At 44.3% G+C, this 26,190-nt stretch overlaps 2 protein-coding genes across 4 annotated transcripts in view; both read left to right on the top strand.

Moving 5' to 3' along the window:
* Window positions 1-4,029: 4,029 nt before the first annotated feature.
* Window positions 4,030-12,898, top strand: GCM2 (glial cells missing transcription factor 2). The gene is made up of 5 exons (XM_048507218.1): window positions 4,030-4,119; window positions 6,198-6,450; window positions 8,421-8,533; window positions 9,511-9,636; window positions 12,020-12,898. The coding sequence occupies exons 1-5, from the start codon at window positions 4,030-4,032 to the stop codon at window positions 12,896-12,898; spliced, it is 1,461 nt and encodes a 486-aa protein (XP_048363175.1).
* Window positions 12,899-22,713: 9,815 nt separating this feature from the next.
* SYCP2L (synaptonemal complex protein 2 like) overlaps window positions 22,714-26,190 on the top strand; it is a 56,786-nt gene continuing 53,309 nt past the window's right edge. Inside the window, exons 1-4 of one of the 3 annotated variants that reach the window (XM_048508108.1) lie at window positions 22,761-22,844; window positions 23,854-23,907; window positions 24,716-24,850; window positions 25,549-25,668. In XM_048508108.1, coding sequence (XP_048364065.1) covers window positions 22,827-22,844; window positions 23,854-23,907; window positions 24,716-24,850; window positions 25,549-25,668 — 327 coding nt within the window. In that variant the 5' untranslated portion in view covers window positions 22,761-22,826. Of the gene's footprint in view, window positions 22,845-23,315; window positions 23,372-23,853; window positions 23,908-24,715; window positions 24,851-25,548; window positions 25,669-26,190 lie in introns of those variants that run through there. The other 2 variants (XM_048508109.1, XM_048508110.1) reach the window with 2 other exon arrangements.

Below are 26,190 nucleotides of genomic sequence, written 5' to 3'. Positions count from 1 at the left end.
GCAGGCAGGCAGGCAGGCAGGCAGGCAGGCAGGCAGGCAGGCAGGAAGGAAGGAAGGAAGGAAGGAAGGAAGGAAGGAAGGAAGGAAGGAAGGAAGGAAGGAAGGAAGGAAGGAAGGAAGGAAGGAAGGAAGGAAGGAAGGAAGGAAGGAAGGAAGGAAGGAAGGAAGGAAGGAAGGAAGGAAGGGAACCTCATCAGAATGCAGGAATGCCTGGGCTCACAATTTGAATGCCCTCCAAAAGAAACTTCCCTGCAAACAGAGGAATCTTAGCAGATGGGGAGAACAGTGAAAGCCTGTTGTGCTAGTTTTCCACTTGCGGGGAATTCTTGCAGAGGAATTCTGAAGAAAACATATTCCCTCTCCACAAGTTTGAAATGGCCCATTTGTCTGCCATGTCATCACCTCCTCATTCCACTGCTGGTGCATAGACCATGTCATAGCGGGTGAGGTGATCAGAATGTGAAATGCAAGTGGAAAAGTTTCTTGGGACAGTCTCCCATTAGCCATAACCCTAATCCCTGTTCTTGATAACCACTGTTTGCTTAGCATCTGGTCATGGCCCCCATCAGTCAGTGACTTGGGTTCAGGATCACAACCGATTTTGGGGGAATTAAGCTCAGGATCAGGGAGAATTTCTTCCTGCTTTGACAGTCTGGCTAGTTTGGAAAACTGGCACATTTGCCGATTAGCAGGGAACCGCACATGCAATTCAGATTTCTACCAGGATAGCGGGCAAGCAAAGGTGAAACTGCCTCTAATAGGCTCTGCCTCAGAGACTGGGACGAGGGGGAATGGATTCGAGATGCAGCAAAAGGGATTCCACCTAAACATTACAAAGAACTTTCTGTCAGGGCTGTTCGACAGTGGAATTCACGGCCTTGGAGGGTGGCGGCATCTCCTTCTTTGGAGGTTTTTAAACAGATGCTGGATAAACATATGTAGGGAGTGCTTTGATTGTGTGTGCCTGCACTGCAGGGCATTGGACTCGATGGCCCTTGGGGTCTCTTCCAACTCTATGATTCTAGGCTACCAGAAACCCTGAAACAACCAGACTTTTTCCAAAGGAAATTACGGAGGTACAGGAACTGTAAAGGTGTTCAAGTGTAAGAACAGCACTGTGTTTAGGAGGATGCACACGTGAAGAGTTACCTGAGAAGAGAGAAAGTAAATGTGAAAGAAAGCCACGCTTCTGACTGAGTGAAAATTCTGCACCAGGGAATGACCACAAGGAGAAGGAGGAGAAATAGGATTTAAAGAAGGGGAAAGGATAATTTTAAAGAGAAAAGGAATGAACAGGGAAGGAGCTTACTTATCTTCAGTCTGCTGATCTGGGTAGAGCACGTTGTCTGTTTAGATGAGCCAGAGATTCTGACTAGGGAACCTTTGGGAAGAGTTTCCAATGATCCCAAGGAAACAGTAAGAAGGTTTGCTGGTTCCAGAAGAGAAAATTTGAGTTGGGAGCCTCTGAACCAGCCTAGGGGTGAGATGGCACAATCTTGGCTGGCAGAACGGAGACCTTTGTAGGAGCCAGCGGAAAAGAAAATCAAAGAAACAACTGGAAAGTCCAGGAAATCAGCGTAAGTCCAGGTTGAGAATCAGTGGATTCCCTGTCTTTGATTGGAGTGCAGGGTGGGGGGGTAGGGGAAGGTTTTTCCAAAAGGTAGCAAAAAGTGATTGCATCCAGGCAGGGTGGCCAAAATGTTGGCAGGTTGGTGGGAGACAGGTTTATATGAGATATTTAAGAAAGGTAAGTAAAAAATAATCACCTAATTAGATTTTGTACTAAGGAGCAGCAGTGGTGTAGTGGTTAAGAGCAGGTGTACTCTAATCTGGAGGAACTGGGTTTGATTCCCCACTCTGCCACTTGAGCTGTGGAGGTTTATCTGGGGAATTCAGATTAGCCTGTGCACTCCCACACATGCCAGCTGGGTGACCTTGAGCTAGTCGCTGCTCTTCTGAGCTCTCTCAGCCCCACCTACCTCTCAGGGTGTTTGTTGTGAAGGGGGAAGGGAAAGACGTTTATAAGCCCCTTTGAGTCTCCTACAGGAGAGAAAGGGAGGATATAAATCCAAACTCTTCTTCTTTTTACTCAGGAAGACTTGTATTTGCTGGTGAAATTACACTCATAGGTCTAGGTGGGCGTCTGGCTTTACAAGGCCCCCGGGGCAATGAGTAGGCATGCAGAAGCCCCATCAGGGAATCAGTCTCCTGCTCAAGTTTTTGACCACTTATTTGGCCATAGCCTGAGCGCCTTGACCTCCAAAGCTTGGCAATGATAGCTCCTAAAATGGCTGCCAAGGCAAATTTAGCCAAGATGGAGTTAGGGCAGACAGCACGCATCAAGGAAAGGGGTATCTGGTTGTAAGCGGTTGGACCCCTCTTCCCATTAAAGGAGGAGACACAGGAGCCAAATCTGGCATAAGAGGAAGACACACCGCTCTCCCAAAATGGATGCCCCTTAGAGAGCTTTGAGATCCATCTTGTCTGTCAAGCTTGGGCAAGAAGCCATGGAAATTTCCCCCTGGTTGTAAGATATGCCTGGCTTGTCAACAGGGCTGGCTGATCTCCACTGCATCACCCTAAGATGATTTAATCAATACTCCGAGCAAACCATTATTTACCGCACTTGCTCTAACTTCAGAAATCAGTCAGTATTCAAGAAAATAGTCCAGGCGTTCTGTTGTGTCCTGACAACTCTCAAGCCTCTCATATTTTATTATTGGAACTCTGGAAATGCTATAAATTATTTTCCTCAGCCAGCTTACCCCATACCACCTCAGGACCCATTTTGGGGTACAAATATTGGTCCTTTGGCCACTCATAGCATGTGTGCATGTCCTAGATCCATGCATGCATCCCCATTCGTGCGTGAGCTCTTATTTATTTATTTATTTATTTATTCATTCATTCATTCATTCATTCATTCATTCATTCATTCATTCATTCATTCATTCATTCATTCATTCATTCATTCATTCATTCATTCATTCATTCATTCATTCAATTTATATACCGCCCGATCCCCGGAGGGCTCCCCGGGGAGCTTCTTTTGCTCTTGGAAACACTGGTCATTTTCCTCTTCAGTGTTGCTTTCCCTAAATATTTGTTCAAGACTGCTGACCATCACCCGAACTCTATCCAGCTTCCTCTCTAATCCAGCTCTTGTATGCCTTGTGTATGTGTGTTAAGAACATAAGAACTAGCCTGCTGGATCAGACCAGAGTCCGTCTAGTCCAGCACTCTGCTACTCGCAGTGGCCCACCAGGTGCCTTTGGGAGCTCACACGCAGGATGTGAAAGCAATGGCCTTCTGCGGCTGCTGCTCCTGAGCACCTGGTCTGCTAAGGCATTTGCAATCTCAGATCAAAGAGGATCAAGATTGGTAGCCATAGATTGACTTCTCCTCCATAAATCTGCCCAAGCCCATTTTCAAGCTGTCCAGGTTAGTGGCCATCACCACCTCCTGTGGCAGCATATTTCAAACCCCAATCACACGTTGCCTGAAGAAGTGTTTCCTATTATTAGTCCTAATCCCCCGCCCCCCCAGTATTTTCAATGAATGCCCCTGGTTCTAGTATTGTGAGAAAGAGAGAAAAATTTCTCTCTGTCAACATTTTCTACCCCATGCATAATTTTATAGACTTCAATCATATCCCCCCTCAGATGTCTCCTCTCCAAACTAAAGAGTCCCAAACGCTGCAGCCTCTCCTCATAAGGAAGGTGCTCCAATCCCTCGATCATCCTCGTAATGTTCATTGCGTAAGCTATATTTCTGGTTTTACTATTTTTATTCTTTATTAAAAGCAATTCAATAATTTAACTGGCTACTCATTTGAGAGTTTCCCCCCAGGACTATTCACAGGATATCAGCCACGGTTGCTCCCTCTCACTCTGTCTCCAGCTAATTCCTCTCAGTCAGTGTGGAGACTTTCACAATAAGGGTAACACGATAACACAAGTTACAGGGAATTCCTGTAACTCGCACGTTGCTGCATGTTTCTCACCCTGTTTTCCTAGGTCTATGGTGAACATGTCAAAAGATCCCTTTGAGGACTCCGACTATGTCTGCTCCTATGGGATGAAGCTAACGTGGGACATCAATGACCCCAAGTTACCCCAGGTATGGGATAAGAAGAAGAGGACAGTGTTCTAGAACGTTTGGTTGGGTTTTGGGGTCTAGGTATCTCTTTCTACATGATCAAACACAGTGCATTCTATCCTTGTTGCGTGTTACTTGTGGTTTTCAAACCCCGGTCCAGCAAACAATTGCATAATGTCTAATCTTCATGTATGCAGGGGTGTACCGCCCAGGGGGACATATGGGGTCAAATGTCTTTGGGCTGTGGCCATTTGATCATGTGTGAGGTGGAAAATCACCCCCGACACCCCTCCGCCTTCCCCCCTCAGATTTGTGAGTTGGGGCATGTTCTATAATGTGATGGTGTCTTTGAGATGACCTGGTGCAAAAAAACACCATTGTTTGGTCATGGTGGGGGAGGGCAGCAGCCCAAACTGGGGAGGCGGGCAGAAAACTCAGATTTTGCACTAAGCTACATTTTCCCTCGATATGCCTGTGCATGTATGTAATGGATGGAACGTGCGGAGATGGCTTGTTCTCATTTGCTTCTCCTATTGAAAACCTCAACGTGTGTTCCAGCATAGAAGGAAAAGATCACAGAGTGCCAACAGAATTCAAACTCAGGAAAGGTCGCCCCAAATGGCAGAACGGTGTGCATGCGGGCGCGGTGAATGAATGGCCTTTGTTGATCTTTTGTGTGAAAAACATTTTCCATCCCGATGGCGGGATATGCTATTCCCACTGCTGGAACATTCTTGGTGGTTGAGAACCTTCGTTGCAGTCTCCAATAACAAACTGACACAGTGAGAATACAACGTTTAAAAGCAAAGTTCACAAAGGGTTAGTTGTGTGGCTCATCACAAACGACGAGCAGCCTCCCAGGAAGGTGATTTTAGTTGCCTACAATAGCTGTAGGCCTGCCGCTTGAGTGGCATACTCACTATAACAGATACTACACCTTGGCGTACTTAAACTCAATACTTGAGTCATAAACAAATGATTTACAATTGATTTGTAATTGTGACAGTCCCAATCTTCACTTCTTCTAATGATCAATCCAGGGATATTTGAATCCCACAGGTGAAGTAACAGGAGGCTCATATAGAGGCTTTTAAGAGGTTATAACCAGAGGTGGGATCCAGCAGGTTCTCACCAGTTCCCGAGAGTGGGTTACTAATTATTTGTGTGTGCCGAGAGGGGGTTACTAATTGGGTCCGCTTTTCCATCTCCACGCCCTCGCCTCCCCGAGAGGCATCCTGCCTTTGAACATGAAGGTTCCATATAGCAATTGCGACTAATAATGTAACTCCCTGAACTGGGTTAATCCCTTTCAGGTACTGCAATTCATTGATTCTCAGCCTTTCGTACCTTTTATCTCACCAGTCTCTATCAAAGAACCTGTGTGTTTCACCACTGCTGTGTTCAGATTTGTGAGTTGGGGCATTTTCTATAATGTGATGATGATTTAGAAATGACCTGGTGCAAAAAAATTTTTGGGGTCATGGTGGGGTGGCTGCCCATGGGAGGGGGCATCCAACTCAGGTTTTGCCCAGGGCTCAGGTTTGCCTAGGTACGCCCCTGCCCCCTTTGCTGAGGGGGGCTGGCGAGGGAACCTGTTACTAAAAAGTTTGGATCCCACCACTGGCTATAACACGCCCGGATATGGTTTTCTTTCGTATTCTTTGTCAATTGATCATTAGAAGAAGTGAAGACTGGGACTGTCACAATTATAAATCAATTGTAAATCATTTGTTTATGACTCAAGTATTGAGTTTAAGTACACCAAGGTGTAGTAGTATCTGTTACAGTGTCTTTTATACACCTACCCTGTTAAAATCAGTGGCATACTCTGCATTCATTTGGGATGGGAATGTGGATTTGACAATAGAGAACATATTTACAGGAGAAATACTGGCATGTAAAAGGTTCGTGTGTGAGTGGGAGTTCCTGCGCTGCTGTTTTGATTAATGTATGTTTGCAAATGTGGACTGGCACATTTGCTTTTGCCCTCTTCAAGAAAGGGTTGTCCAGCATATCCCCGTATTTAGATGCACACTCTTTAAAAGCATCCTCCTTTGTGCTTCCTCTCTCTCTCTCTTATCCATTTGTCTCCAATCCAGGAGCCCAAACACTTTGATTCCTTCCAGGAGTGGCCAGACGGCTATCTGAGGTTTATTTATTCCAATGAGGATAAAAATGCCCAGCGGCATCTCAGCGGCTGGGCCATGCGCAACACCAACAACCACAACTGCCAGATCCTGAAGAAGTCCTGCCTGGGTGTGGTGGTTTGTGCCAGAAACTGCACGCTGCCGGACGGGACCAAACTTCAGCTCCGTCCTGCTATATGCGATAAAGCTCGGCAAAAGCAACAAAGTGAGGAAAGTGGGCTGGGAGAATCCCCCATATTGCAGGGGTGTCCAACTCTGATGCTTTGGACGTTCATGGACTACAATTCCCATCAGCCCCTGCTGGCATGGCCAATTGGTCATGCCAGCACAGGGTTATAAGAATTGTAGTCCATGAACATCTGAAGTGCCAGAGTTGGACATCCCTGCCCTAATGGCTGTAGAGGTCATCCCTGGTTGGCAGTGGAGATGAAACCTTTATGTGGCACATGGAGATCTTAAACTATTACAATTGATTTCCAGTCTACAGAGATCAGTTTCCCCGGAGAAAATGGTGACTTTGGAGGGTGGATTCTACGGGATTATACCCTGCTCCAATCCTCCAATCCCATCTTTCCCAGGCTCCACTCCCAAAATATCCAGGTATTTCCCAACCCAGAACTGGGAACTCTAATTGACTTTCTCAGTTTATTTCCTAACAGAGAGGTCCATATACAGAAATGTGCTTATCAGATCACAATAGAACTCCAATGAATCTTAACTTTGGTATGCAAAAGCAAAATCTCTGAAATGTAGTGGTTAAGAGCAGGTGGATTCTAATCTGGAGAACCGGGTTTGATTCTTCACTCCTACACCTGAGTGGCCAAGGCTTATCTGGTGAACCAGATGAGATTCCGCACTCTTACATTCCTGTTGGGTGATCTTGGGTATAGTCACAGCTCTTCGAAACTCTCTCAGCTCCACCTACCTCACCAGGCTGTGGGGAGAGGAAAGGAAAGGAGTTTGAGTCTCCTTACAGGAGAGAAAGGGGGGTATAAATCCAAACTCTTCTTCTTTCGAGTGAATAAATGATGCTTATGGGATGACTCTGAAGTGATCCTGTAATTGCATATAACTGGCAAAGTTACAGTGGCATCCATATCAACTTTGCCAAGGTTGAAGCCATGAAGAAGGCTCAGCAAGATTCTCAAATCTATGAACAGGGATCTAGGACCTGAACAAAGTACTTGACCAACTAATCCCAGTATAACTTCTTCATGTTTGGGTTAGATCACTTTTGTCTCCATAAACACCAAATGTTTATGTTGGAATTGCCATTGACATTTCTGGTATGTTATATTGAAATCAATAATTCCGATCCTATGCATAATTCAGCGAAGCTGGTGTGCTTGAAGTCAATGAGACCTGAATCATATTAGAATGAGAACCGCCATGGTATGTTCAAACCCACCCAACATATTTGCTAGTAAAGTAAATATACTATCAGGATGTTATTTCACCTTTTCCAAAAGAAATTTTAAATATTTTATTTTAAATATTTTATTTTAAATATTTTATTTTAAATATTTTATTTTAAATATTTTAAATATTTGAGAGAATCGGGAAGTAGGAGGAAAACTGTAAGAGGAATGAATGAGAAAAGAATCTAAGGCCCCTTCCGCACACGCAAAATAATGCGTTTTCAAACCACTTTTACAACTGTTTGCAAGTGGATTTTGCTATTCCGCACAGCTTCAAAGAGCACTGAAAGCAGTTTGAAAGTGCATTATTCTGCATGTGCGGAATGAGCCTAAGTGAATGCTGCACAGAGGAGTAGGGGAATGACCCAGAGGACTCGGAAAGGATTTATAAATATTTTGAGCTATAACCAACATCCAGTTTGAAGCTTTTTTTTAAAAAAGTGAGACTCTAATACATTTATAATTAAACCATGTGTAGGAATAAAAGGGTCACAGTACAGAGGAAGGTAATGGCAAATGATATCTGAACATTTCTTGCCTTAAAAACCTTACAGCGTCCCATCAGTCTGCTGCAACTAGATAGCAGAACAAAAGATAGCAGAATGTGCATTACATTTCACCTACTTTGCCAGGAAGCTTAAAAGCGACCACCAGTAGCTGCTATGCAAAGTGACACTTTTCTAAGTTCATTGAAATCAGTGGCCATGCCACTTAGGTTGGCACCGACTTCGAGCTTGATGGTTTCTCTCTCTCTCAGAAAAGCACTGCCCACACTGCAGCTCAGCACTTGAGTTGATTCCTTGTCGGGGACATAGTGGCTATCCAGTAACTAACTTCTGGAGACACGACAGCAAAGTGATATTCTTTCAGGTAAAATACAAATGCATTTCACATGTTTCAAGTTTCTTATGCGTCTAATCTAAAGATTCCATCTTTTCCCACACCATTATCTTCCAGTGTGGTGAGGTGGTGAAGAACAGGTGGACTCTAATATGGAGAACTGGGTTTGATTCTCCACTTTTCCAGATGAGCAGCAGACTCTTATCTGGTGAACTGGATTTTGTTTCTCCACATGAAACCTGCTGGGTGGCCTTGGGCTAGTCACAGTTCTCTCCAAACTCTGGCAGCCCACCTACCTCACAAAAAGTCAGTTGTGGGGAGAGGAAGGGAAAGGAGTTTGTAAGCTGCCTTGAGGATCCTTACAGGAGAGAAAGGCAGGATACAAATCCAACCACCACCACCACCACCACCACCACCACCACCACCACCACCTCCTCCTCCCGTTGCCGTCAAGCCACAAGCCGTCGTTGCCGTCATCAGTCAAGCCGTCACGCTCGCTCTTTCTCTTTTTTCTTCTTCTTCTTCTTCTTCTTCTTCTTCTTCTTCTTCTTCTTCTTCTTCTTCTTCTTCTTCTTCTTCTTCTTCTTCTTCTTCTTCTTCTTCTTCTTCTTCTTCTTCTTCTTCTTCTTCTTCTTCTTCTTCTTCATGAAGCAATCCTTGCAGCAAAATTGCAAAATATTTATTTTGAAAAAACACAATGGAAGAAGCCATAAGATGTAACAGTACTTTCATAAACCATTGGGAGAGATTCAACCGCCCTAACTGCTCTATAAATAACTTAAAAGTACTGTTGATTTAAAGCATGCCATTGAAACAGTTCAGACCTGAGTTGAGATTCATATGAAGATGGATGCTGTCAGCTGGAGCCTTTGCTTATGAATCAATTTGACTTCTTACACTCATGCACTTGTCCTTAGCTGGATTATGGACTGCTAAGTGATGCCTGAAATCATCCTCATTTATTTCCTCTAAGTAACCCAGTCATTAATGTATGAATACTTCTGCAGGCCAAGGGAATTCATGACCATCTGAGGCCAGAGAGCAAAACAGAGACTGAGGCCAGAAGAAGTGCCCTTAAAAAGCAGGTGCCGCTTTCTCACTCAACCCAGAAAAAAAGATTTCTGGACTTTAAGGTAACTATTGTAAAATGCCTTCTGAAATGCTGGTGCAAAAAAGTAGATACAGGTAAATGTATGCAGCTATGAAATGAATAGATAAACATATCTGTATGCATAATGTCCAAATAAATCAGTGGAATTACAACCTGTATTTCAAGGAGGGGTGATCATTCATAGCCCACAAAATATTAAGTTACATGAAGGAACTAGAAACCAAAAAAACTTATGACTGACATGTAGATGAGAAAAGACCCATTTATCCTTTCCGAGCTCCTCTGAGGAACAGGAGGAAATCTATTAAATCGAGCAGCACAAAATAGTTTTAATGTCTGTCTCATTAAAAGATGTTTGTAGGGTTGTATATTCCTCTGGCACAGAACTCAACATGCTGGACCTTCTTTGCTGTAGAATGTCCACCTGGGTCCTAGTGCCGACCTAATCCTGCTGCCCCATCACAGTACTTGTGATAGTTGTTCAATGAACTATAACTGCTCTTGTATCAAAGTACCATGATCAATAACGACAAAATAATTGTTTTGGCAAAGGCAGTGTGTAAAAAATGAATGATAATTCTCATATTTATTCTGGACTATATTCTAATGCAAAAGCATACCATTTTCTCAATTGCTGCGCCTCAACTGACTGTACTAACATCTTATTTTGAGAGAGAGTATAGTGATTTGGGGGTGATTCCATCCTGATGAATTTTTCCACACAATTACTTCCGTAAGTACTGTGCAGCTGAGCTGTACGCTAGCAGTCGAGCCACCATCCATGGAATCATGGCTACCAGTGTTGACACTGATGAAGTCGTAACTCTGGTTTCCCCTCTTCTTATTATATGACTTCATATGACGTGCATAAGGCTTAGTCCCAAGTCTGAAAAAGTCGAAATCCACATATTTACATTGGGTATAGCTGGAATGAGGCATGGTGAGAAAAGACTGACAAATATGAATAAGGACCACAAAGGAGAATGTCAGATATAAGTTGTGGCATAGCCAGAAGCTTGGCTCTTAGCCAGTCATTTGCAGATTTTGAGCCAACCCAGAGGATCTGAGGCCAACCCATTGTACTTTTTTTGCTTCTTCTGCTTATTTAAATTGTATATTTGTCTCTTTAAATTGTCTGTTTATTTATTTGTATTTGTGTAGGCTGCTTTGGGTTCCCACTGGGAAGAAAAGTAAAGTAAAAATGCCTAATAAATGGCAGCCAAATCCAGGGAGGGGGGCAGTTAGAAGAAGAAGAGTTGGATTTATATCCTCCCTTTCTCTCCTGCAAGGAGACTCAAAGGGGCTTACAATCTCCTTGCCCTCCCCCTCCCAACAAACACCCTGTGAGGTGGGTGGGCTGAGAGAGCTCCGAGAAGCTGTGACTAGCCCAAGGTCCCCCAGCTGGCGTGTGTGGGAGTGCACAGGCTAATCTGAATTCCCCAGACAAGCCTCCACAACTCAAGCGGCAGAGCTGGGAATCAAACCCAGTTCCTCCAGATTAGAGTACACCTGCTCTTAACCACTACGCCACTGCTGCTCCTTCGGTTAGGGCAGGGGTCTGAAACTTGCGGCTCTCCAGATGTTCATGGACTACAATTCCCATCAACCCCTGCCACCATGGCCAGTTGGCCACCAATTGGCCATGGTGGCAGGGGCTGATGGGAATTGTAGTCCACAAACATCTGGAGAGCCGCAGGTTGCAGACCCCTGGGTTAGGGAGTGTAGTTTTGCTGCGGCCAGGTGTGGCTGGAGGAAAACAGGGGAAATCATTCAGATTGAAAGCTTCTTATGGAGCTAACTGAACTATGCCTCACTTTTAGCTAGAGCAGTGGTTCTCAACCTGGGGGTCACGACCCCTTTGGGGGTCGAATGACCCTTTGACAGGGGTCGCCTAAGACTCTCTGCATCAGTGTTCTCCATCTGTAAAATGGATAAATGTTAGGGTTGGGGGTCACCATAACATGAGGAACTGTATTAAAGGGTCACGGCACTAGGAAGGCTGAGAACCACTGAGCTAGAGTAAGTCACCAAAAGCAAAAGAGGCTGAATTCTCCCATAAGTGTGGGTGCTGGCTCCTGTGGAGGTGGAGTCCAGGGGCAAACACTGCCAATGCTTTGGAGCTCCAAGGAGCCAAACAGGGTCCCACTGCTGGCATTAGTGTCCCTCTCAAAGCCATGACTGCCTCTTACGTCACTGATATCCGTGGCAGGGTCATGCCAGATCCATAATCCTGCCCCACCCCCCAGCTGCCCCCATGGGTTGCATTGTAAATCAGCAATATCTGGCACACACGTGAAAATGATATTGATTAAACCCAATGAACATGTCAGTTTATCCTGTGATTACTTATACATGAGTGTGTGTGCATATGCTTCCAAATATCTCTTTATTAATATTCTATTTAGATGGGAACATGTAATGAGAACGGTGAATACCTTCACTATATTCATCACCTGGCATGCGAAGGACCAGAAAAAATCTGCATCATTCCAGATGCCAGCTTACCACTCACAGTGCAACCTCACCACATATTTCAAGATTCAGAATCTTACAAAGTTACTTCTAACGCAGCCAGTGTTCCTGGGGAGGTGGAATTGCCCTTCCAGAAGTACCCAAGTCCCACAGTCTATGCATCGAAGCCAACTTGTGGCTATGAATGTGCTTTTCCTGGCTATATTGGATCCAACTTGTATCCGACATTTCCCAAAGACACAATGGATATCACAGTGGATACGGATCATGTCACACTGAATGGACTTCCATATTGTGTAAATTCAGTGAGTCCCCGTGAAAAGAACAGCGATGGAATCCTTAGACATCATGGATTGAAACCATCCTTTGAGGAAAATAACAATGGAGAAAACGCGAGCCATGGAATGAATCAAGCTAGCGCCGACCAGCCTCATAATAGTGGAGAGTATTTTTGCAGCTATGATAGTCATTGTCCTTTGGAATTTCCAGCTTTTCAGACTATTATAACAACTAAGATGTCCTATGAAGCCTGTAAGTCATCAGTGGTGAAATGCGGTGACAATTTTTATGAAGCAAAAGATCTTCTGAGCTGTCCCCTGGAGGAGAACGTTTCTAGAAATGTCTGTCCTGAGGTAAAAGCTCACGAAGACTGGGGAATTGTCAGATCAAGTTTGCTTAGTGAACAATTTCTGACCAGTAGTAAGGTAGAGCATGTAGAGTCAGTGGAAACATATCAGGATGGTCCAAATACTGAAAGGAATTATACTGGCTATAAAGGGCAAACATTCAGATTTGAGAATACTGAATACTAAACCCTGAATGTGGTTCTCTATAAGCAGTTGATATATATGTATACAAGGACCATTTACTAATACAGAGGTGTCCAACTCTGGTGCTTCAGATGTTCATGGACTACAATTCCCATCAGCCCCTGCTGGAATGGCAGTGGCAAACCACCTCTGCTTATTACTTGCTTTGAAAGCCCGGGGGTGTGTGTCACCATAAGTTGGCTGCGACTTTATGGCAGTTTACACACTCACACAGGGACAACTGAGTTTGTCACATGGAAACTTGGTGTCAAAACTTGGTTGTTTTTACAGTGCGATCCTAAATAGTTTTACACCCTTCTAAGCCCATTGACTTTTTATGAAAGTTGTAACTCCAGTTAGGATTAGACTGCTAGTGCATCCTCTTAAAACAGGAGGCAACTTTTTCAGGATTCGTCTAGCAGTTGTGTGAATTGGTGGGTTCATCCTTGCCCATTTTGAAATAGAACATGGGCAGAGTATTTTTAATAGCTCATATTCATTTAGTAAAAAAGTCAATCCAAACATCTTATAGGATATGTGAAATATTATATGGATATTGTCCACAGTCTTTTAAATTACAGAAAATGCATTTCCATTTCCAACTCCCGCAACAGACTTTATTATGTATGTGTCCATTTAAACATATTTGTGTTGTTTGCTTTCCTTCCTTAATGCAGCAAAAATAACCAAAAACTCACCAGCATCTGTTAAGTGGTTAAAATAAAGAGAGGTTCTTAAAATAAAATTTCAGTGTCTTGTTTGCAAATTATAGCGCAGATCAGTTTGAAATTGTCCACAGTAACGCAAGCAGGAAACTTTGATATGCTGGTCACAATTCAGAGTGAAAAGAAGAAAACTTGTACCAACCAGGCTACAATAATTACTTCAAAAATGGTGTCTCCCGCTGGAGTAGCAATTTACTTATAAGTTACCAAAATAATTTTACAACTCAATAACAAGATGTTTTGGAACAATTATTACATCTCTCCCACTGGAGTAATGAAAAAAAACTTTTTGTATACAGTTTAGAACGGCACAGCAGTATAATCTTAACACAAAGATAACAGCTAACCAGATTCTAGATAAGTAACTGTCCTCATACTATTTCAAGGCTGTTAAAGGCAGGTCACGGTTTTTCAAAAGGACAATAGGACAGCGCTCTGTAATTAGTTTGTTCTTATGCTTCTCGAAACGTCCTTTTGCATAGCATGGAGGAGGTCACAATTCAGAGGCATATTTCTCATTTAAGTCCCACTATTTTCTTAAGAAAAATGAACTTATTTTGAACTGAGGTCACTGATATCTAGTGAGAGGAGCCACGTAATTTGTGATAGATGTTAGAAATGCCTCAGTTATTGAGGAAGTTGTAATAATAGTAGGACAGGCCACAAATATATCAGTTGCCCTACAAGCCCAAATTTAGTTCTGTTTGGGTGAAAGGGAGAAACCATGCAGTTTCAGTGTTATACTAATTATTTATTTAAAGTATATATTAGCTGACTTCCATTCTTCCTTTTGGAGCTTAAGGCAGCTTACAACATAAATAATATACATAAAATATATGAAAAATAACATCAAAAATATAAAATCACCATTCAGGACTACTAGTAAACTTAACTAAAGGCGATCCAAGAAATAGCCATCTTCAACTGCTTCCAAAAGATTGAACATGAGGGTGCAGGTACACCTCCCTGTGGAATTTGTTCTGTAATTGTGGGATTGCTATTGGACAGTCCCTCATTCAGGTATTCACCAAACGAGCTTCTTTAATTGATGAGACAGTCAGAAGGGCCTCTCCCTGTAATCTTAATTCTTAGGCAGGAACATACGGGAGAAGACCCCAGTCCTCAACTACGATTCCATTATGTTAACGGAGTACTCTGGCAGGGTGGGGTAATCAAAGATGCATGTCCTTGTTATGAGGCATCCAGATTGTATCACTGGAGTAACTAATAGATCTAATCCAGTGGTGGTGAACCTTTGGCACTCCAGATGTTATGGACTACAATTCGCATCAGCCCCTGCCAGCATGGCCAATTGGCCATACTGGCAGGGGCTGATGGGAATTGTAGTCCATAACATCTGGAGTGCCAAAGGTTTGCCACCACGGAATCTCTGCAAACAGACTGTTTTGCCTTAGGCTTGCTTTCAGCTTGGACACTCTGCTATCCACCCATACAAACATGGAAACTGGCATTTTGTAGCACACAGTATGAGAAATAATATGAAATTCAATATTTCATAACGTAGGGGATAAAGGCCATGCTAACATAGGGCTTTAAAGGACAAAACCAACACCCTGAATTGTACTCAGGAGTGGATCAGAAGCCAGTGTCATCACTGTAATAGTGGGTTCATATGCTCTTAATATCCTGCGTGACCAGTAGTCTAGCCACAGTGTTCTACACTGGCTGTAGCTTCCAAACACTCTTCAAGGGACCCCCCCCCCCAAACAGAGTGTATTGCAACAGTCCAGTCTAAATGGAAAGGGCAGCCCAACACAGATCCCCAGGTGGCCGGGGGCTTTCCAGCAGCATGGAGAGGCAGCAAAAGCCAATTGCACCTCACCACTGGAAAGCCCTTCGTAGGGTGGTGAAAGTCCAGGGCTTGGGCTGCAGCATGACCAGTCACAAATGGAACTATGGGGCGGCAAGCTGCTGCCCTTTTTGCCCCCTTTGCTAGTGTGGATACCCCTTATGCTGGCAGAAGGGGCAAACGCGCCTCTTCACTGCTCCCTAAGGTTATTCAGCCCTCCCCTCGCCCCAGTCGGATTGGACATTAAAGCATGGGTCACTGTGGCTATAAGAATATAAGAAAGAGCCTGCTGGATCAGACTCTCGAATTGTAATGAAGGCCAACAACCAGCTAAAGATCTGGCAGCTGTGAAATCAACAACAACAACAACAACAACAACAACAACAACAACAACAACAACAACAACGATTGTGACAAAAAAGAACAACAGTAATCCCACTAGTAGTCGGTGCTCTAGGAGGAATCCCAAGAAATCTTGAAAAACATCTGGAAAGCCTAAACTTGGACAGAACATCAGTCCACATGCTGCAGAAAGCAGCACTTCTAGGAACTTCACATATTCTACGCAAATACCCTTAATATCCTAGGTCAGTAGTGGCGAACCTTTGGCACTCCAGATGTTATGGACTACAATTCCCATCAGCCCCTACCAGCCTGGCCAATTGGGGGCTGATGGGAATTGTAGTCCATAACATCTGGAGTGCCAAAGGTTCGCCACTACGGTCCTAGGTCCTTGGGAAGGACTCGATATTCAGAGATGAATTCCAGACACTTGTGCTGTGTTGTTATGTGTATAACAACAACAACAACAACAACAACAACAACAACAACAACAACAACAACAACTTGGAAGCAAACAAAGGGAAAAGAGTAGGGTTGCCAGCTCCAGGTTGGAAAATACCTGGGGATTTTGGGGATGAAGTTTGAGAAGGGCAGGGTTTGGGGAGGGGGGGGGGGCTTCAGTGGGGTATAAAGCCACACAGTCTCCTTCCAAAGCAACCATTTTCTCCAGGTGAACTGATGTCTGTCACCTGGAGATCAGTTGTCATCCCAGGAGATCTCCAGCCAGCACATGGAGGTTGGCAACCCAAGGAAAGAGAGTTTCTCTCTCTGTTGCCGCCACCACAGCAGCACTTCCTCGTTACATGTAAGAAGCAAACACAAGATAAAAGAGGCGATAGGTCCACTGTTGGGTGAAAATGGAAAAGCTCTGACCGAGGACAGAGAGAGAAAACAGAAAAGTTCAATGACTATTTTGCCTCAGTTTTCTTTTCCCTGAAGATGAGAACAGACTTTTTCTAGAGGGGGTCATAGGCAAGCATGGCATCCGGGCTGATGGTTGATACAGACAGAAAGGCAGGTGAGAAGCCCCTGGCTGTATTGGACCAGAACCAATCCCCCAGGCCAGATGTACTCAAAGAACTTTATACAGCGAACCACCACACCACACTGGCTGTCTAGAATAAACAATCTAAAGCTGACCACTAGTCTTCAAACAGCGTAGAGCAGACCTGGGCATTATACGGCCCGCGGGCCACATCCGGCCTGCCGGATGACCCTGACTGGCCCCCCTGCCTTGCTGGGGAGCGAGGTGCCTTTGAAAGCCCCGCAGAAGCTGGTTGCCTTGGCTGCTGGCTTCTGCGGGGCTTTCAAAAGCGCCTTGCCCCCCCCCCCCCCCCCCTTGCTTGGGAGCGAGGCGTCTTTGACTGCCCTGCAGAAGCCGGTTGCCTTGGCTGCCGGCTTCTGTGGGGCTTTTGAAAGCACCTCGCCCCCCTGCCTTTTGGCCCGGCCCTCCACAATATTTTCTGTTTCTTATGCGGCCCCATGGAAAAAATAATTGCCCACCCCTGGCGTAGAGGGAAATTGGGTAAAAGGAAACAGTTCCAGTCAGAGAGGCAAGGAACATTCTAGAATGATGTGGGATACCTTGCCGAGCCTGCAGACAGGGCTGGACTACAATCAGAGGCAGATTCGAACTCTGCAACCGTGCCAATCACTTTCTTGTAGGCTCATCTACTTCCCGGGGGTGTTGTGAGGATAAAATGGCAGAATATGAGCTCTTTGGAGGGAAGGCAAGATAGAAATGCGATAGTGTAAACTGAGTAGGGGAGCAGGTGCCACGGGATGTGGTTGTTTTCAGTCCCTTTGGTTAAAAAAAAATGCAAACAGGGTTGTTCTTCACGGCTCTCTTAGCTCTTGCCCCGCTACCTTTCACTCAGTTTCCCGGTTCACAGCAAAAGCAAAGCACACGGCGGTTGTTGTGTCTGAAGGGCAAAATGAAGTGCTAACGGATCAGTACGTGTTGTTCATCCCATCGCTTTGGGAAATGCCGAATCTTTCTTATAAACAAGATGAAAGCTCTCAGGTCAAACTGACCTTTTACCCATGAAACCTAAGAACAGGGACCAAAACACAAGTGAACAGCATGATTGATAGTGGGACTGATTGACAGATATCATGGGGTGATCCAGGGAGAATAGCAGGCGAGTACAAAGAAATACAAACGCATACGTTTGGATTCACCAACAGAATTTTTAATCACCCGTTGACCCTGAATGGTACGTTTTTGAACATGGTCCTGTTTCATGCCTCCTCTTCCATAACTGTAACTATTTTTGCACGTTTTTTTTAAAAAACCCACACCAGTTTCTTTAAAATAATTTTTTTACTTCAGGAGAAAATGCTACTGGAACTCGGCCATACAGACTGGAAACCCCACAACATCCCATTTTGTTTTACTTTGCCAACAAAATTTCCAAAAAAAGGGGGGCGATTAAAATGATAAAAAGGTAGAGTAAAAAAAATAAAATTAAAAAACAGGGAAAAAGAAAAGAAAAAATATATTAAAAAGAGGGAGGAGGGGAAGGCTATTTCTGAAAGCTCAAGGGTCACACAGACTTGTTGATCCTAGGTTTTCTCAGAACTAGTGGGTCTATATCAGACCTGGGCATTATACGGCTCGCGGGCCAAACCCGGCCCGCCGGATGACCGTGACTGGCCCCCCTGCCGTGCTGGGGAGCGAGGCGTGTTTGAAAGCCCCGCAGAAGCCGGTTGCCTTGGCTGCCCATGCCTTTTGGCCCGACCCTCCACAATATTTTCTGTTTCTTATGCGGCCCCATGGAAAAAATAATTGTCCACCCCTGGTCTATATCAAGGCCTTTCTGGTCTACCTGTTGAATTTTACGTCCCCAGTGTCTGAGGAGGCAAGAGCAGAAACTTGCTTTACAAGCCAGCAAAAATTGTTCCTTTCTGTAAGAATGGTCAGGAGCCCACAGATGGTCAACTGGAGGGAAGTGCCATTTCCCCGGAAGTTTTTAAAAACCCCGAAACAGCAATTATGCATCTCCATGCTTCATTAAGCATTCTAGAATTCTTTGAAGGCAAGCTACCTGGCACATGTCTGATAGTAACCACAAGGATGGGGACAGAACATAATCAAAACGTCACAGAAGGAACACAGGCGCACAAACTTGTATTTCACTTATCTGCAAATATGGAGAAGCTGTGATGAGCTACAGCTTCTTTACACATGGAAAATACATGTGCCTGACCATCCTCGTGAGTGTCCTCTGCAGAAGAAGAGTTTGGATTTATACCCGACTTTTCTCCCCTGTTAGGAGACTCAAGGTGGCTGACAAGCTCCTTTCCCTTCCTGTCCCCATAACAGACACCTTGTGTGGTAGGTGGGGCTGAGAGAGTTCTGAAAAACTGTGACTAGCCCAAGGTCACCCAGTAGGAAGATAGGAGTGGCAGAAACACATCTGGTTCACCAGACGAGCCTCTGCTACTCCGGTGGAGGACTGGGGAATCGAACCCGGTTTTCCAGATAAGCATCCACCTGCTCTTAACCACTACACCATGCAGAAGAGTTCAGAGATGGAACAGGGGCATTAAAATTGCCATGGAGGTGTAGACTGTCTGTGGTCATCACTGCTGTGGCCCAGATCTGAGTCAAACAGATTAAACGGTTCTCCTATCAAACCAGAGACCACTTGGCTCGGCTGGCTTCATCAAGAACCTTCCCAGTAAAGGACCAGAAGTCCATACACTGCCACAAGTGCTTTATAGTCATAAGCAGAGTTGGACCCTGTTCAGCCCATTGACAGCAAGGTGTTAACTCCCTAGTACGCCACTACTACGGTAGGAAACCTGAAGAGTCAGGCCCCTTCCGCACACGCAAAATAATGTGTTTTCAAACCACTTTCACAACTGTTTGCATGTGGATTTTGCTATTCCGCACAGCTTCAAAGAGCACTGAAAGCAGTTTGAAAGTGCATTATTCTGCATGTGCGTAATGAGCCTCAGAGTGGTGTACTGGTTTGATTTTTCACCCTTCCACATGAGTGGCAGACTCTAATCTGGCGGAACAGGTTTGTTATCCCACTCCTCCGCATGAAGCCTATTGGGTGACCTTGGGTTGGTTACAGTTCTCTGAGAACTCTCTCAGCTCCGCCAACTTCACAAGGTATCTGTTGTGGGGAGAGGAAAGGAAGGAGTTGGTAAGCCTCTTTGGGACTCCTTATGGTTGAGAAAAGCAGGATATAAATCTTAAGTAGGACCCAAAAGAGCACAAGAACTTTAATTCTTACCTATACATCTTTAACGTAGATGGAATGCCCACACTATAAATCTGGTAAATTAATGTTTTGTTTAAGGAGATGGATGACAAATGAAGCATTAGTGGCAACACTGAAGCCATGAATCTTGAAATATAAGTACCAGTCTGTGGTATTCACTAAATGGAATGGAGTTGGAATGAAATTTTTCATTTGTATACCAGCCTCCCCTGAAGGCAGTGATGGGATTCAAATAATTTCACAACCGGTTCCGGTGGTGGGATTCAAATAATTTAACAACTTGTTGTTTACAAGTACCATTCTAACAACTGGTTCTGCCAAAGTGGTGCGAACCGGCTGAATCCCAGCAATGCCCGAAGGGTTCAGGGTGGTGAACAACATCAAACAATAATATACAACAGTGGCCCTTTCCCCACTTACCTTAAGCCCCGTGCTACTCTCCTCAAGTAGCGCGGGGTCCCCCGGCACTCCCCACTACAGGGGCGGCGACAATGCAGCCGCCCCAAAGCTGCCGCTGTTGTGCCCCCTCAGCGCGCGGCATCCCTGGCACTCCTCGAAACGGCGCCTTTTGATGACCCCGCGCAGAGCGTGGGGTCGTGGGGACGCCCGGGCACGCTCCAGAGATGCCACGTGCTGAGAGTAGCGCGCAGCAAAGGGCAGCAAAGGTAAGTGGGGAAACACCCAGTAATACATATCAATGCATCAAAACAATGCATCAAACCAGGATACACAGCAATAGACTCGTCGTAGCAACAGCAATAATATACAGTCTTGAAACTCTTAACAGTATCCAATATCAGGTTATCAATTACACATCAATTCAAGCATCATTACATTAGCAGATTCAGACATCATTACATTATAACACAATTCATAGTATGGAATATCAAAACAACATCAGAACAGCATAGCATCTATAAAGATAACATAATGATAACATTCCTTAACAATCCATCTAAGATAACAAATAGTATAATGTAATCACATAATAATTGCAATACCATAACAGAGCATAATATAAGATATCTTTTGCCATCCCCACAGACTACCCCTCACCTATCTGCGAGAAGACCCACTCCCCACAATATAGTAGCACTAACAATACAAAAATATCCCTGCCTAGCCACCTAAATACTAGAAGGCTAACCTAAAAGCTAAGCTTAAAACAGAAACGTCTAACATAGCTACCACTACTATTAAAATACCTAATGAAACATTAATGAAATTATCCAATAATTAGTGGCTGCAAGGTAAGGTAAAATTTTAAGAGGGTATGTTTCCTGGGAAGTTGGTCAGATAAAGAAAAGAAAGTGACTTTTTTTTGGTCCCAATGCTCAAAGCTGCTGAGTCAGTCTCATTTCTGATCAAAATCTTAATGCTAGGGTATTGCATTGGATAAGCCAATTGCCAGTTAATTTTTACACCACTGGAATTCTCAGTACTTTTCTCCCTGTGTTTTTCTTCCCATTTAACTTGTTCGTTCAACCAAGACGTTACATTTCCTGCTATGAAAACAATAACAATCGTTGTCCACGCCTAATTTGGCTCCTGGCACTGGTTTTCGGTTTTTGATCCTGTTTTCACCTGGGAAGATCTCTAATGCTGTCAACAACATTTCCCTTGGATTCCAGAAAAGAGACTCAGTTACTTTGCTTTTGCACGCAGAGAGATGCTGTGAAATCAACATAGTTATCATCACATCTGAAGCTGGACTACGGCAGTGAATCAGTTTGACAAACACTCACTATGGGTGGAATTCAAGTGAATTTTCTCTCCTAATCGGTTGTAAACAAAGCAAATACGAACAGCTTCTTGCAACCTAATCCTGTGTGTGTTCACTTAGAAATGGTTCCCACCGTGTTCAACGGGGCTTTCTCCCAAGTAAGGGAATATGCTATAGAAGTGCCATCACAAGGCACAATCTTAAAGTTGTTTATTCAGAAATGAAACTCACTGAGTTTTTATGAGATTTGATGGTGGAAAAAGTGCTATCAAGTTAGACCCGTCTAAAGATGGTAGCGGGCAATGTAAACAGTTGATTTTTGGCGACCCAACAGGGTTCTCAAAGCAAGAGGCATGCAGAGGTGGTTTGCCATTGCCTGCCTCTACATGGGTGGAGAGAGTTCTGAGAGAACTGTGAGCGGCCATGGGTAGTAGCACCTGCTTTCCACCAGCTTTATGCGATTATCAGGGTGCCCTTTTGCAAACGCAGCCCCACCACTTTAAAACACACACACCATTTGGGTTTTGTTCTGTTCTCGGTTTTGGCTTGTGTAGCTTATATGTGTAAAATAATTTTTTTTTAAGTGTGGGAGTGGAGATTAGTTTTGGTTTACTCCCCCCTTTCTTTCTTTCTGTATGTTGTTTGCATGTGTAAAATAAATTGGGAAGCTGAGACTAGGGTGGATTTCTTTTCTTTGTTTCTCTCTGTGTTGTTTACATGTATAAAATAAAAACAAATTTAAAGGTAGGGGAGGAGAGATTAGATTTGGTCCCCCCCCCTTTTCTTCCGGGTGTGTTGTTTATTTGTATAAAATAAATAAATTTTCCTTTAACCCCCCCCTCCCCCACACCACACACCTTTTTCACCCACTTTCGGGTCTAAACGAAACGCTTCGGAAGCTGCTCTTAAAGGCGCGCCCCCGCGCCCAGCAAGGGGGAAAGGCAGCTTTTGCGAGGAGTCTGCGCGTAATAGGCGCACACGGGGCGGCCATGTAAACAAGCAGCACGTGGAAGGAAGGAGGAAAGGACGGACAGAGCGACGCCGACTGACTATTGCTAGGCTCTGCGTTGGGGTCCCGGGGGAAGGAGACACCGCCATGCCCCAAGTTTGTGAGGTTTGCCTAAGCTTTGGGGGCTGCAGTAGCCACCCTTTCCACCCCGCGGGGCTCCCGTGCGCCCTCGCCACATCTTCTAGCGGCCAGGGGTAGGGAACCTGCGGCTCTCCAGATGTTCAGGAACTACATTTCCCATCAACCCCTACCAGCATGGCCAATTGGCCATGCTGACAGAGGCTGATGGGAATTGTAGTTCCTGAACATCTGGAGAGCCGCAGGTTCCCTATCCCTGTTAGCCCATGAAGGCGCAGCGCGTTTAGCAGGGAATGTGCGGAAACTTTGTGGCGCCCCGTCCGCCTGTTTCCGTGCAAACAGGGACTTTCTGCCTTTAATCTTCGTGGGCTGAGGAGTAGGGCGCGGCCTGGCGGAGTTACTTCGTTGAAACCAATGGACGTGGCCGGAAGGAGCTTTGCCTAGCGCCGGCTCAGCTGCTTTAACTTTCTTGTGACTGAGAATGCATGGCTGGGTGGAGTGGCCAACTTCCAGGCAGTCAACCATTACGATAATGAGGACAGGTGCACCGTTAGGTAACCATCACTCCACCCTGCGCCTAAAATTGCCTATTGAATATTTTCTTTGTAAAGGCAGTTGGTCTGATTGATATATATATTATGTATATATTCAATTGTGGCGAAGGCATCTGTGCATGCTGGATAGTTTGCACTGTACACCGTTCTTTTAGCTTTTAGGTGTGATTGTAACCTCCAGGTAGCGGCTGGAAATCTCCAGGTGACAGACTGCAGGTCACCTGGAGAAAATGGCTGCTCTGGAAGGTGGACTCTATGACGTTGTACCCCTTTGAAGTCTCTCCTCTCACCAAAACCCACCCTTCTCAGGCTTTATCCTTAAATCGCCTGGTATTTCGCCAACCTGCGGCAGGCAAAAGTGTTTAGGAAGAACAATAGCGAATCCATAATGTACAGATGGTTGTTACCAGTATAATGATATGTTAATGGCTTAAGCTTTAAAGTAATTCGCATAAATGTTTGTATTTATTTTTCTCCAAAAGGAAGAAGAGATTCCACAGCAGGTGACTGAAACACCGGACTGTGCTGAATACTATGTAAATATCACTCCAGACCTGTGAAATTTGTTTAGTCACAAGGTCATTTGAGAACTTCAATATACTGCTAATCCTGAGTTCACAAACAGGGGTCCCTTCCGCACACGCAAAATAATGTGTTTTCAAACCACTTTCACAACTGTTTGCAAGTGGATTTTGCTATTCCGCACAGCTTTAAAGAGCACTGAGAGCAGATTGAAAGTGCGTTATTCTGCATGTGCGGAATGAGCCAGAGCAATCCTATCCTTATTCAGCACTAATGCTTTAATATGTTTAGAAGGGTGTAACAGTTTGGGGTCGCACTGCTGAGAACACACACAACTAAGCACACAGAACTACCCTGTTTCCCCGAATATAAGACATCCCCAAAAAATAAGACATAGTAGAGATTTTGCTGAAGTGCGAAATATAAGGCATCCCCCGAAAGTAAGACATAGCAAAGTTTTTGTTTGGAAGCATGCCCGACGAACAGAACAGAGAAAAATAAGACATCCCCTGAAAATAAGACATAGCGCATCTTTGGGAGCAAAAATTAATATAAGACACTGTCTTATATTCGGGGAAACACGGTATAGCATCAAAGACTTGCAGATCCACTCTAAGGCTCATTCCGCACATGCAGAATAATGCACTTTCAAACTGCTTTCAGTGCCCTTTGAAGCTGTGCGGAATGGCAACATCCACTTGCAAACAGTTGTGAAAGTGGTTTGAAAACGCATTATTTTGCGTGTGCGGAAGGGGCTTAAGAAAGTAATCTTCCGAGAGTTCAGTTTTTCTTATGATACCATAATTACTTGTTTTATTTTAGCTCCAGTCATTATTAGCTGATGCCTTTAAAGGGAAGGGGTTTCAGAAAATAAGTGACGCGCTACAAGAAAAGGGTATTTATCCTCAGAAGTACAGCAAACAACTATTAAATCAAATGGACAAAGTTCTGAAAAAGGTAAGTCATCCATCTTTTGAGCAATTTAAGTCACCAAATTACTCCTTTAGGCAGTAACACCAGAGGTGGGATCCAGCAGGTTCTCACCAGTTCCCGAGAGTGGGTTACTAATTATTTGTGTGTGCCGAGAGGGGGTTACTAATTGGGTCCGCTTTTCCGTTAGAAATTCCATTCGGTCCAAAAATCATAAAGTCCTGTTGTTTCCCATGTGGCTGGTTAGCGAAGGTAGAAAACGGGATCATTCTCCCTGTTGGGCTGTTTTTAAAAACATGTTTTAGAAATACGGTCAAGTTCCTTGTTTAAGGAAAGTATCCTTCTTTTGATTTCTAGAAACAAAATTAAGTATTTGAAAGTATTCAGTATTTGACAGGCAGTCAATTAGAGGAGAAGTAGTTGTTTCTGTTGGCAGTAGAGACAATAGGACTTGCTATAATGAGTTTAAATTATGGACAGAAAGATACCAGCTGGAAATTAGGAACTTTTTTTTTACAGTAAGAGTTTTTTACAGTAACAGAAATTATTAATGCCTCTCGCCTCTGAATGCCCTTCGCCACGCCCGCCGTCGTACCCCGCACCAGCCCCATTACTGGCTTACTCCCCCACTACTGTTTGAATCCCACCACCATGGGAACCTGTTACTAAAATTTTTGGATCCCACCACTGAAAACACATCTGTGGATCATTCCCCCCCTTCATAGGAACTGGACAAAAACGAGTTCTCCAATGTTTCCTTGTTGCTGAAATGCATTCAACTATATTGTAGAAGTGACCCTCAGGAAGGTGTGAACCTGCTTCTTCAGCAAGGATTGATACCAAAGATAAGTAACTCTGTGCTATCATATGACTGAGCTGCCTCAATCCGTATTCATAGCAGAGCAAGCTTGTTTTTAACAGTATTGAGCAACTAAACTTATCTGTTGAGTCTTCCTTGTTCAGTGCTCTGAATTTCAGAAGGAGATTGCATGTTGAGCAGATTTTTTTCCTTACAATCATTTAATTTTTAGCAGGCCAGGTGCTCGGGAGCAGCAGCAGCAGAAGGCCATTGCTTTCACATCCTGCATGTGAGCTCCCAAAGGCACCTGGTGGGCCATTGCGAGTGGCAGAGTGCTGGACTAGATGGACTCTGGTCTGATCCAGCAGGCTAGTTCTTATGTTCTTATGTTCTTAATTTTACTGTGGTACTTTGTGAGCAGCAAATGCCAGCTTAATTTTTTAAATACAATTTATTTAAAATATTTTTAATAAATGATTATGTTGGACTTTGGCAAAAAAAAAGTGTGTAGGGAAGCACAGCTAAATTACCAGCTTGCAACAAAGTCACAGTGATGTGTGATCCCTTG

The sequence above is a fragment of the Sphaerodactylus townsendi genome, linkage group LG09 (genome assembly GCF_021028975.2).
Source record: "Sphaerodactylus townsendi isolate TG3544 linkage group LG09, MPM_Stown_v2.3, whole genome shotgun sequence".
Classification (NCBI taxonomy): Eukaryota; Metazoa; Chordata; class Lepidosauria; order Squamata; family Sphaerodactylidae; genus Sphaerodactylus; species Sphaerodactylus townsendi.
This window is presented reverse-complemented; position numbering and strand designations above follow the sequence as displayed.